This window comes from Arvicanthis niloticus, chromosome 8 (assembly GCF_011762505.2).
Source record: "Arvicanthis niloticus isolate mArvNil1 chromosome 8, mArvNil1.pat.X, whole genome shotgun sequence".
NCBI classification, from domain to species: Eukaryota; Metazoa; Chordata; class Mammalia; order Rodentia; family Muridae; genus Arvicanthis; species Arvicanthis niloticus.
Window position 1 is genome coordinate 87,185,666 of NC_047665.1, and position 12,232 is coordinate 87,197,897.

General features: G+C 50.3%; 1 protein-coding gene across 3 annotated transcripts in view; it reads left to right on the forward strand.

Moving 5' to 3' along the window:
• Dnmt1 (DNA methyltransferase 1) overlaps positions 1-6,287 on the forward strand; it is a 47,168-nt gene extending 40,881 nt beyond the window's left edge. For 2 of the 3 annotated variants that reach the window (XM_034510633.2, XM_034510636.2), the window contains exons 30-39: positions 531-615; positions 889-1,017; positions 1,133-1,415; positions 1,587-1,728; positions 3,089-3,255; positions 3,539-3,716; positions 4,143-4,338; positions 4,669-4,949; positions 5,520-5,610; positions 5,922-6,287. In XM_034510633.2, coding sequence (XP_034366524.2) covers positions 531-615; positions 889-1,017; positions 1,133-1,415; positions 1,587-1,728; positions 3,089-3,255; positions 3,539-3,716; positions 4,143-4,338; positions 4,669-4,949; positions 5,520-5,610; positions 5,922-5,965 — 1,596 coding nt within the window. In that variant the 3' untranslated portion in view covers positions 5,966-6,287. The remainder of the gene's footprint in view (positions 1-530; positions 616-888; positions 1,018-1,132; positions 1,416-1,586; positions 1,729-3,088; positions 3,256-3,538; positions 3,717-4,142; positions 4,339-4,668; positions 4,950-5,519; positions 5,611-5,921) is intronic. The other variant, XM_034510635.2, reaches the window with a different exon arrangement.
• Positions 6,288-12,232: the final 5,945 nt, after the last annotated feature.

Below are 12,232 nucleotides of genomic sequence, written 5' to 3' on the forward strand. Positions count from 1 at the left end.
CGGGCGGTGGTGGCGCACGCCTTTAATCCCAGCACTTGGGAGGCAGAGGCAGGTGGATTTCTGAGTTTGAGGCCAGCCTGGTCTACAGAGTGAGTTCCAGGACAGCCAGGGCTACACAGAGAAACCCTGTCTCGAAAAACCAAAAAAAAACAAAAAAGAGTAGTGATCGGGGGAATACAACATCTTACTGTCTTAACATCATTAAAATTTATGTGAGATTTTTTTATGGCTTCTAACAGCCATGCCTAGGGTTCTGATATGTGTTAAGAGTGTCCTCCTCCTTGGAGGAATACACTTTAGTCACATGTGGGTTGTAGACAGCTTCTCTGTGTGTGGGCTGGCCTCAGATCTGTACCTGTGCCTCAGCACCTCCACCAGCTGGCTAGAGGTTTTGTCTGTTTTCACTGGTGAGACCAAGTCCACTGGTGGCTACTGTGGTCCTACTCAGAACAAGAGACCGTCAGTCAGTTCTTAAACAGTGTGAAGGGATCCGTGCATTTCTTCTGTACTAATGTGCCTTCTCTCTGCAGGCCTACAATTCAAAGACCAAAAGCTTTGAAGACCCTCCAAACCACGCCCGCAGCCCTGGGAACAAAGGGAAAGGGAAGGGGAAAGGTGTGTCCTGTCTGTCTGTCTGTCTGTCAGTCCTCCTGAGTGTGGTTCTGTGAGATAAAGTGCATGCCGTTTAGGCAGCACTGAAGCCCAGAATTTTCTGCCTCCACCTCCCAAATTCTGGGATCATAGATGCCAGTGATTGGGAGGCTGGATCGGGAAGGTCTCCCAGGAAGCCACTCTAGGTCACATAGCAAGATAAAGCGTCTCCTGAATAAGGCTTGAGGAGAGCGGGCTACTGGCCCTTCTGATGGCTGATAACTGTTCTTCCTCCAGGGAAAGGGAAGGGAAAGCATCAGGTACCAGAGCCCAAAGAACCTGAGGCAGCCATCAAACTGCCCAAGCTTCGGACCCTGGATGTGTTTTCTGGCTGTGGAGGGTTATCGGAAGGATTCCACCAAGCAGGTAAGCGTGGGCTGGTTTTAAAGCATGTCTGGCTGTCAAGCGGGATGATGCATGTTTGAGCAAATAGAATTAAAACAGATTTTTAAAAGGAGACCTCTGGCTTTGTGTCTTCCAGGTGTCTCAGAGACACTGTGGGCCATCGAGATGTGGGAACCGGCAGCCCAGGCATTTCGGCTGAACAACCCTGGCACCACAGTGTTCACAGAGGACTGCAACGTGCTTCTTAAGCTGGTCATGGCTGGTGAGGTGACCAACTCTCTGCGCCAAAGACTGCCACAGAAGGGCGATGTGGAGATGCTGTGTGGTGGGCCACCCTGCCAGGGCTTCAGTGGCATGAACCGCTTCAACTCCCGTACTTACTCCAAGTTCAAAAACTGCCTAGTGGTCTCCTTCCTCAGGTAAGCACGGACCACTGCCCTGTCAGTTTGCTGTCAGGGGTTGGGGGGGGGTGGTGACTCAGTCTAGATGCTGGTTTGTGGGAGCATCCCCCAGTGGGACCTGCCCGTGCCCTGTTTCAGTTCCCTGGGCATGTGGGGGTTTGAATGACGATGTCCCTCCTGCCCCTACAGCTACTGTGACTACTACCGGCCTCGATTCTTCCTTCTGGAGAACGTCAGGAACTTCGTGTCCTTCAGGCGCTCCATGGTGCTGAAGCTGACGCTGCGCTGCCTGGTCCGCATGGGCTACCAGTGCACCTTTGGTGTGCTCCAGGTGGGCACCACACAGCAGGCAGAGGGACAGAAACGGTCTCTTGGAGGACAGGCCCTGCACTACTGCTCTCCATCGCTAACCAGGAGAGTGTTCAGGCCTGCTGTGGGCAACAGAGGTCTGCATGACCAGCAGTGTGGCTGTAAAGACAGAGTGGCTCAGCTCAAGATAGAAAAAGCACAGGGTTAGTCAGGTATGGCGGCACACACCTTTAATCCCAGCTCCAGGAAGGCAGGTAGGCAAATCTGAGTTTGAGGCCGTCTGGGCTACAAAGAGTTCTAGGACAGCCCGTGCTACATGCAGAAAGCCTGTCTTGAAAAAGACAGTAAAAAGCATGGGGTGATGAGGTGCAGTGGCACAGGCCTGTCTTCTCCAGTTCTGCAAGGCTGGAGTAGGATCTACAGATTGAAGGCCAGCATTTCAGGATTCAGAGCTGGGCCACAGCTCAGTGTGGTGTGCTCACTAGCAGCACAGTCCCCAGCACCCAGAGTAATCAGGGGTAGCTCGTACCCAGCTGGTAAAGCGCTTGTTTAACCTTCAGGAAGCCTGGTGCCATTCTTACCACACAGACGTGGTTGCACACGCTAATCATCCCAACAAGTAAAAGGGGGTTGTAGGTAGGACCAGGACTTGATTTCATCTTTGTCTACATAGCAAGTGTGTGGCCAGCTTGGGCTACATGAGACCTTGATTCCGTAATCAGACAACAGAATTGGCTGTTCAAATGGGTGCTGTAACTTGAAACTCGTGGGATCCCATATGGGACAAGTGCTGTGTTCCCACCCCTTGCCTTAGGCTTGTGCTCGTGGCCAAGCCTGGTCAGCAACCGTGGTCTTCAGTGACTGTCGGAGGGAGGGCTCCCGGCCTCCCCTGTGCTTTTGTGGTCTCTGCAGTGTTCTCCTGGGAGAGCTGGGATTGATGTAAGGTTAAAACACAAGGAGAGAAGCGGCCCAGGACTCTGTCCTGTTGCTCACCCAGAGAGCTTGTCATCCACTTAGAGATGCAGGAGTTTCTGTGAGGGAGAGACAGGGCAAGAGTCGAAAGACAGTGATGAGAAAGCATTCCTGGGGGTGGGCCTTAACTGACCTTGACAGAATTTGGATGGCAGGAGCCTAGACACGTGATTTTAGTTCTGGAAATTCAAGTTACTGTAGTCTTGGGGATTGTCTCCATTTAACCAAAATGGGAGTTTTGCAAATGGCATGGCCCTGGCTAACTGGGGCACGCTGTTACTGCTGGCCAGCTGCCGTGGAGCCGCCATTTGGGGAGCTGCAGATAGACACGTTGCCACTTTCTAGTTGGGTTCTCCGAGAAAGGCCAGCTGGACAAACACTCTGCCTAATGCCATCTCCCTCTGTTGCAGGCTGGACAGTATGGCGTGGCCCAGACACGGAGGAGGGCCATCATCTTGGCTGCAGCCCCAGGAGAGAAGCTGCCTCTGTTCCCGGAACCTCTGCATGTGTTTGCACCCCGTGCCTGCCAGCTGAGCGTTGTGGTGGATGACAAGAAGTTTGTTAGCAACATTACAAGGTAGGAGCCGTGCTCACTCCGCCCCCATGTGCTCGGGACGGTGGTGGGGTGCTGCCGGCTCTGTGTTCTGGACAGCGCACTGTCATGTTGCCCCTCACTGAGGAGCTCTGCGTCAACTCTGGCTACAAGGTCAAGCCTGGTGCAGGTTTGCACCGTTCCACCTTAGGCTCTGCGTTGTGTGCAGGCAGCAGGCTTGAGTAGAGCCCACCCTATAGCTGCCCCTCACACCCTGAGTTCCAGCAGAGGCCACCTGCTTGACATCTGATAGTGCCTTCTGCTGCAGGCTGAGCTCGTGCCCCTTCCGAACCATCACGGTGCGAGATACCATGTCTGACCTCCCTGAGATCCAGAACGGAGCCTCGGCGCCCGAGATCTCCTACAATGGAGAGCCACAGTCCTGGTTCCAGAGGCAGCTGCGAGGATCACACTACCAGCCCATCCTCAGGGACCATATCTGCAAGGTAGCTTCCCTGCGGCCGTGCCAGTGCCTGGGCCAGCTTCTTTCCTGGGCTTACTTGCACTTCCACAGGCCTCCAGGATGAACGTCTCTGATCTCCTACCCACATAGTGTCATCTTTGGATGGCCCTGGTTGACATCCAAATGTCCCCACAACACACCTTCTCTTAATAGTGTTTCTGTATGGGCTTCTCATACATCAGACATCATGCTGTGTGTGCTTCCCCAGCTGACTTCACACTCGGCCTCCTTGTCCTGTGTATTCATCTCAGATGTCCCTCCAGGTGTCCTCAGCTCCGTTCTTACTCGGCCATCTCTCAGCTAGGGTTGGGTGGTTGTCTCCTCCTGATAGGATCTGAGCCTCTGGGTACCCTTCTGTGCCTTCTGAACTTCAGAAGGCTGGCTTCAGCTGGGATTCCCTGTGTTCTAGGACATGAACCCCCTGGTGGCCGCCCGCATGCGGCACATCCCGCTGTTCCCAGGGTCGGATTGGCGTGACCTGCCCAACATCCAGGTGCGGCTGAGAGACGGCTTCACAGCGCATAAGCTGAAGTACACCTTCCACGACGTGAAGAACGGTTACAGCAGCACGGGGGCCCTGCGTGGGGTCTGTTCCTGCGCAGAAGGTGGGACCCCAGGCTTCACTCACCCACTTCCTCTTGGTCTCCCCATGACAGCCCTGTGTGGGGGCTGGCTGTTCATGGGGTGGCTTCCTGGGTTGTGTAGCAGTCCCCATTCAACACATCTACTTGTTAAGCCAGAGGCCTGGCCACGCTCGGGTGCCACTAATCAAATGGCTGCCATGGTGTGAGGTTACAGCAGCACAGGGGCCAGATCAAGCAGCTGTAAGAGCTCCCCTCTGGAAGCCCCTCTGCAGAGATGAGAGATGAGGTGCCTCCGGATCTCCCTGGTCCTGGTACCAGGCTTGACCATAACTCAGTGTTCTGTTGCAACAGGCAAACCCTGCGACCCCAGTGTCAGACAATTCAGCACCCTCATCCCCTGGTGCCTGCCACACACTGGGAACCGGCACAACCACTGGGCCGGCCTCTATGGGCGTCTGGAGTGGGATGGCTTCTTCAGCACCACTGTCACCAACCCTGAGCCCATGGGCAAGCAGGGTCGAGTGCTCCACCCAGAGCAGCACCGGGTGGTGAGCGTGCGGGAATGTGCCCGCTCTCAGGGCTTTCCAGACACCTACCGGTTCTTCGGCAACATCCTGGACAGACACCGGCAGGTCAGTTCATCACCAGAGCTTGTCACCAAGTGGCCTCAGCGCTCACATCGGGAGTGGGGGCCACAGCTTGTGTACCAGAGTGTGGGTCAGCAACAGCAACACAATGGCCCTTCCTAGGCTGGCTGTTGTAGTTGGGTTTCCTATTGAGAAACATCACCTGACCCAGGCTCTGTGCAGAGCACGCCCATGATCCAGACCCTTGGCTCCTAACGGGAGTCACGTTCGGTCTGGGTGTGTCCAAATTTTACTTCCAGATTCTCCTAAAGCTTTTAAAAAGTTCACTGGTGGCCAGGTGCGGTGGTGCGTGCCTTTAATCCCAGCACTGGGGAGGCAAACGGGTGGAGATCTGGCTCCCAGCCTAGAGAGCTCCATAGAGACCCTGTCTCAGAGACTGAGCAGGCAAAAGGAACTCCCTGTTAGTGACCTGTGTGTGTGTGTGTGTGTGTGTGTGTAGACATCACAACAGAAGGGTTGTACCACTTGTGTAGACAGAGTCCACAAAGCCCAGGTCATGGTCAGGCCACTGGTGAGCCTGGTGTCAACCTGGTATTACATCCTTCCTTCCCGCAGGTGGGTAATGCCGTGCCACCACCACTGGCCAAAGCCATTGGCCTGGAGATTAAGCTCTGCCTGCTGGCCAGCGCTCAGGAGAGTGCCTCAGGTATGTATGTGCCACCATCCTCGTGGGCAGCTCTAGTCCCCAGGGCCTGAGTGTACCACGTTCACACACAAGGTCAGAGTAGTAGAGCCAGGGCAGATTGCAGAGGGGCTATTGAGGCAGTGTGAGCATTTTGCTGATAAAGTCAGCAGGCACCGGTCTCAGGGGCTGCCCCAGCACCAAGGTGTAGAAACGTCAGGGAGCTGTGTCTCAGTCCTGAGTGTTTCCAACCGCGTACAGGTTCTTAGTGCCAGCCCTGAGCGTCCATGCTGCCGTGTTCTGTTCTCAAGTGACTTCTTTTCCTTTCTCCTCAGCTGCAGTTAAAGTAAAGGAGGAGGCTGTGACCGAGGAGGACTAGCGCTCTCACCCGGAGCCCCACGTGCACTGACATTTTTAACCCTTTGAGCCCCATCATTTGAAGTCTTGTGCTCGGTGTCTGTGGCCATGGCTGACACTAGGCTGTTTGTATGAGGTTTGTTTTGTGACCAAGCCGTGCAGTACTTTGTGCATTCTGAATTTTAAGGTTTTTTTTTTGTTGTTGTTGTTGTTGTTGTTGTTGTTTTTGTTTTGTTTTTTATTCTGTATCCTATCAGATCTGCCACTGTGCAGGTGGCACTTGAGACTTGATGTAGTTTTATATGTTGTAATATTTCTTCAAAATAAAGCGCATCCATAAAGCACCCAGCTAGTGACTGGTTTCTCTGGCAGCGTTCCAGCCAACAGAGGGAGGGGCAGGGGCTTGAGCTTTAAGGCGTCCATGGACCGACCACTGCATCTACTTTGGTGGGATACATTTCTGTTACTTAGTTCTGCCCAGTGAAAGGCAAACGGAACTTTCTAGTGGGTCTTTCCAGAAAGCCTCTTAAGATGGTCTTGGCTAATCTCCATGGGCACTTGGCCCTTTTTGTTTTAGAGTTGACCTTTTATTGTGGTGTCTTGTAATAAAAGCAGCTATCCTGGGATCATGATGACATCATAAGGCCTGGATCATGGAGCAAGAAGAAGAGACCATGGCTAAGCCACTCTCAAAACTCCTGTCTACCCTGTCTGCAGAACTCCAGTTGGGTTAAGACCTAGAAGAGACTCCTGGGTCATTGGGTATAGCTCAACACACACCTTTTTGATGTATTTTGTGACTGTCTGGCCATTATGTTCACTGTATAGCTCATGCTGGGCTACTAGTTGTGGAATCCTGGCTTCCAGGTGCTCCTGTACTATACTAAATATAGCAGCAGCTTTTTTTTAGGCCTCTGTGTTGCCCTGGCTAGCTTGGAACTCAGGTCTCTTGCCTGTATTTATTACTGTACACACCACACAGATGATTTGGAAGATGTACTTCTGTGTAAATGGAAGCCTCTTTGCCTCTATGGAACAGCTACTGTCTTGTCTTTTCTTTCTTTTTTTTTTTTTTTTTTTTTTTTTTTTTTTTTTTTTTTTTAGTTTTTTAAAGATTTATTTATTTATATGAGTACACTGCTGCTCTCTTCAGACACACCAGAAGAGGGCATCGGATCCCATTACAGATGGTTGTGAGCCACCATGTGCTTGCTGGGAATTGAACTCAGGAACTCTGGAAGAGCAGCCAGTGCTCTTAACCACTGAGCCATCTCTCCAGCCCCAGCTACTGTCTTTCAACAGGGACACAGGCTGTCCTAAGAGTAAGGTTGCAAGGCTGGCTTCCATTTTGGCATCTTGTAACGGGTGTGTGCGCAACTCCCACCTCCACACATACTGGCCTGTCTCAGGTGTGCGGCCACACAGGCATGCTTCTGTGTTGAGGCAATGGCCATTCTTCAGAGCTCAAGTTCAGGCCTTCTCTTCTCTTCTCTTCTCTTCTCTTCTCTTCTCTTCTCTTCTCTTCTCTTCTCTTCTCTTCTCTTCTCTTCTCTTTTCTTTGTCTTTTTAAGGGAACAGAAACTTGAAGGTTAGACCCTGATCAAAACCGTGTGCTGGATGGTTTGAGTTTGCTTTGAGACAAGAAGTCACATAGCCCTGGCTGGCTTTGATCTACCTGCCTGCACTAACACATCTGTCTTCTGAGATGCTGGGGATGGAACTGGTGCCAGACAAGCACACTATCAGCTGATCCACGTCCCCAGTTCTGTAAAGTTTATGTCAGAATGTTTAGTATGATGGTGGGGTGGGTGTATGCCACAGCTCACATGTGGAAGTCAAGAGCAGTTTGAGGTGTGTACTCCTTCCACCTGTGTGTGTGTTCTAGGTACTTATTTGCCTGGCTTGCACATCAACACTCAACCACTGAGCCATCCTGTTGCTCCAGAACTAGGGGTTTATTGTTTGTATTGAGTTAGAATCTCACTGTGTCGCCTGGCATCGTTCCTGTTACTGTGAAAATACCATGACCAAGGCAACTTTAAAACAATATTGGGGGCTTTCTTACAGTTTCAGAGAATGAGTCTGTGACATTCGCAACAGGGAACATGGCAGGGCAGCAGGCAGGCAGGTGAGCATGGTGCTGGAACAGTAGCTGAGATCTCATCTCTACAATCAGGAGGGACACCTCCTCCCATGACACCTCCAATAAGGCCACTCCTAATCCTTTCCAAACAGTTCTACCAACTAGGGACCACACATTCAGATACATGAGACCATTCTCATTCAAATCACTACCCTGGCTGGCCTGAAACTATAAAACAGGTTGGCCACAAAAGAGCTACCCGTCCCTGCCTTCCAAGTACAAGAATTAATGGTATCCTTTGTTACACCTGACATTTTTAAACTCATTTGAGGGTAATTGGATGTAAGGGGGTTGAGACAGTGTCTCAATCATGTAGCCAGGTCTGGCCTGGAACTTACTATGTAGATCAGGCTGCTCTCAAACTCAGTGATCTGCCTGCCTCTGCCTCCTGAGTGCTGGGATTAAAGGCGTATACCACCAGGGTCTGACTGTGTAATTTATTTATTGATGAAGAAACTTGTATTTCCACGAAATCAAGTTGACTGATCATAGAAGTGGAGGCTGGAGAGACAGTTCAGCAGTTAAGAGTAATGGCTGCTCTTATAAAGAACCTGAGTTTAGTTCTAGCACCCCACATAACGGTTTATAAACTACCTGTAACTCTAGTCCCCAGGGTCTGACACCCTCTTCTAGCATCTGCAGGTACTGCAGTCAAACACTGATGCAAAACACATTTTAATTTTATTTATTTTTTTTTTGAGCAGGTAGATCTCTGAGTTTGAGGTCAGTCTTGCCTAAAGACTGAGTTCCAGGACAGCCAGGGCTACTCAGGCCCTGTCTCTAAAAGCAAACAACTTTGAGATAGTCTCATATAGCCTAGGCTGGCCTTGAACTTCTACTCCTGCTCTGGCCATCTCTGTGGCCACGGATTAGGAAGTAGCCATTGCAGCCCGGTGAGCTCACCATTGGGTATACAACTCAAGGCTATGATTGTCCCTTTCTTGAATCTGTATCTGCCAGTAGTTTAGCAGGGATGACAGCTTTGTGAACCCCTCTTCATCCACACCTGACTGGCCAGTCCTGTGCAGGTTTGCTGCTGCTTCTGCTGCTGCCAAGGGCTTGTCTGCAATGGCCGTCTTCTCCTGATGATGCACTACAGCTCTTCTGCTTCTTATGTCCTCCTGCCTTCTTCTCAAGGGTCTGGGGATGTGGTGTAGAGTCTTGCTTAGGACTGAGCGCTCAACCATTCCTTGTTCTACGTATCCTGAGCAACCTTGAGTCTGTGCCTACCTCCATTCACTGTCCAGGCCAGGCATTCTCAGGGTCTCACAGGCTGGCCTTGAACTTGCTGTCATCTGGCTGCCTTGGCTTCCTGAGTGTTGGGGTTATTGATGTGAGATTGGCCTGAGACAGTTTATGCTTGTTGTTTTGAGATAAGGCTCACTTTGTAGCTCAGCCTGGCCTGGAGCTCATTAATGTATCCTAGGCTGATCTCAAACTGGCAATGATCCTCCTGTCAGACTTCCAGTGCTGAGGTTGCAGGTATGAGTATTCCAGCTGCATGTATCTGTCTGTTTCAAGGGATTCATCTAGTATATGTCAAAGGGCTGGGCAAAACAGTATCCGCGGCTGGTTTTTTTTTTTTTTTTTTTTTTTTTTTGTAATATACCTAGAAGTGGGTGGAATGCCACAGGTTCTGAGAGATCCATCAAATCCCCTGTAAGTGCTGCAGAATTATATTCTGTTTTTGAGATAGAGTCTCCTATAGCCCGGGGCCATTCTCAGACTCATTATGTAGCTGAGGCTAGCCTTGACCTCCTGCCTCCACTTCTCAAGTACCAAGATAACAACCATGCCTCTCCACCCCCATCATACATACGCACCCAACCTCTAGAGGAGTTTGAAAGGCAGCCAGGCATGGAGGGAAAACACTCAAGCCTCAAATCTGCCTCTCAAGGGGAACGCATGGAGCCAAGATGAAGGTAAGTCACGGTGAAGGGACAGGCTGTCGGCAGCGGCATGATGCTCAAATATGGAACAGGGGCCATGAGGATGGCTCCGTGGATAAACGCACTTGCAGCCAGGCCTAATGGCATAAGTTAGATCCCTTGACCCTAAAGGATGGGAGATGAAAACCAGTACCTGAAAGTTATTTTCTGATCCCCACATAATCACACAAAATAAATTTTCAAAAATGTTTTTGAAAATTGTTTTAAGGGTTAGGCATGGAAGATGCCTCCTACACTCTGGAGGCAGGGGAGTGTGAATCTTCGATATGAGTTCAAGGCCAGCCTGATCTACACAGTGGTACCTTGCTTTATTTTGTTTTTTTTTTTTTTTTTTTTTTTAAGCCTTCTGGAGGGCTGAGCGTGGTGGCTCATGCCTTTATTCCCAAAACTCGAGAAGCAGTTGGAGCTCTGTGAGTTCAAGGCCAGCCTGGTCTACACCAGCCTGGTCAAGGCCAGCCTGGTCTAAACAGCCAGTCCCCGGACAGGCAGGAGATACACTCTGTCTCCAAAACAATCAAGACCCAACTGTGCAAGCCAGGGGTTAGAAGCCAGTGGGCAGCACTCCTCCACGGCCTCCGCTTTAGGTTTTAAGTTCCTGACCTGACTTCATTCAGTATAGGACCACAAACCTTAAGATAAAATGAACGCTTCCCCCCTAAGTTGCTTTTGGTTATGGTGTTTATCACATCAATAGCACCTGAAAAAGGACAGCTTTCCCAGCATGCAGTGGGCTTCACTTCTAGCACTAAATAAACCGGTTGTGACAGTGTTTGCCTGTCATCCTAGCTCTGGAGGCAGGAGGATCAGTAGCTTGAAGTCATCCTGTGCTACCTAGCAAGTTTGAGGCCAGCCAAGGCTACCCAAGACTCTGCTTCCCAGAAAAAGAACAACACTATTTATTTACCGAATGGGTTTTCACTGCAGTGCAAACGGCCTTTGGAGACTCACTGCTCCTACCTGAGCTGGTGACAAGTACATGCAGCCCCTCCCCTCCACCACACAGCCTTCTAACCAGCACATCTTTGCATACAATTTGCCACAAGTTAAATTACTAGGCTCCAAGGAAAAATCCTATCAGTATTTTATATTTGCACCTTTTAAAACCGCCTGGCGGTTTTTCTTTTAATTTCATTACAAACAGGGTGTTGCTCTGTAACCCAGGCTGGCCTCGATCTTGAGATGGTGCTCTTGCCTCAGCCAGGTGTGTGCTACCGCAGGTGGGTAACCTTCCTAAAAGCGGGGATTGGTTTTTTTGCAGCTTGAGTTTCCCAACCTCCTCCCTTCTCTAACTGACTGCTCTACTCTGCCCTCTAGTGGCTACTGCAATAAGTTTTCTCACAAGAAAACTCAGTAAAGCACCACAGAAAACCTTAAAGTGACTTTGTTCTGGATGAAGACCTAGAACTAACTTTTACGTCTGTTTTTTGTTTGTTACTCGTGTCATGCCCCCACTCTATTTAATCATTCCCAACTGAGTTCAAACTCTTGCCTCCCCCCAGCATTGGAGCTGACCATTGTGCTTATTGCACCCTTAGAGAAAACAACAGTAAAACCTAATGTAAGCTAGTTAACCAGTCTCCTTTTACGGCCATACATCCTTGGATGTTGCCTGACCTCACTCCATTACGTTTTTAACAAGTGTTGGCGTTCTTGGTCCTGAGGGTCCATGGAAGAGCCACTCGATGAATTAAGGCATGGCTGGGAGCAGGGAAATCCAGCCTCTGTGGGCTGAATTTTGAACAACCTCACAAGATTTCCTCAAGGTCTAAGTACTTCTAGAAAACAGCTATTCACGCTGATATTTACCCCAGATGCCATGATTCTACAGGAATTCCACTACAATTCAGTGTGTGAGAACACGCCACGCATACGTGTGGAGCTCAGGACACAACCTGCTAAAGTCGGTTCTCTCCTTCCCCCAGATGGGTCCTGGGGTTGACCTCAAGTCAACAGGCTTGTGGAAAGAATCTTTCTCTACTGAGTCGTCTTGCCAGCCCAAGATACAAGTTCTAAGTGCTGGGAATATATGTCACTGCTATCTAAGTGCTGGGAATATAGGTCACTGCTATCTAAGTGCTGGGAATATAGGTCACTGCTATCTAAGTGCTGGGAATATAGGTCACTGCTATCTAAGTGCTGGGAATATAGGTCACTGCTAGTGTGCACAGCTAACTCCCTGCTTTCTATCCCCCACCAT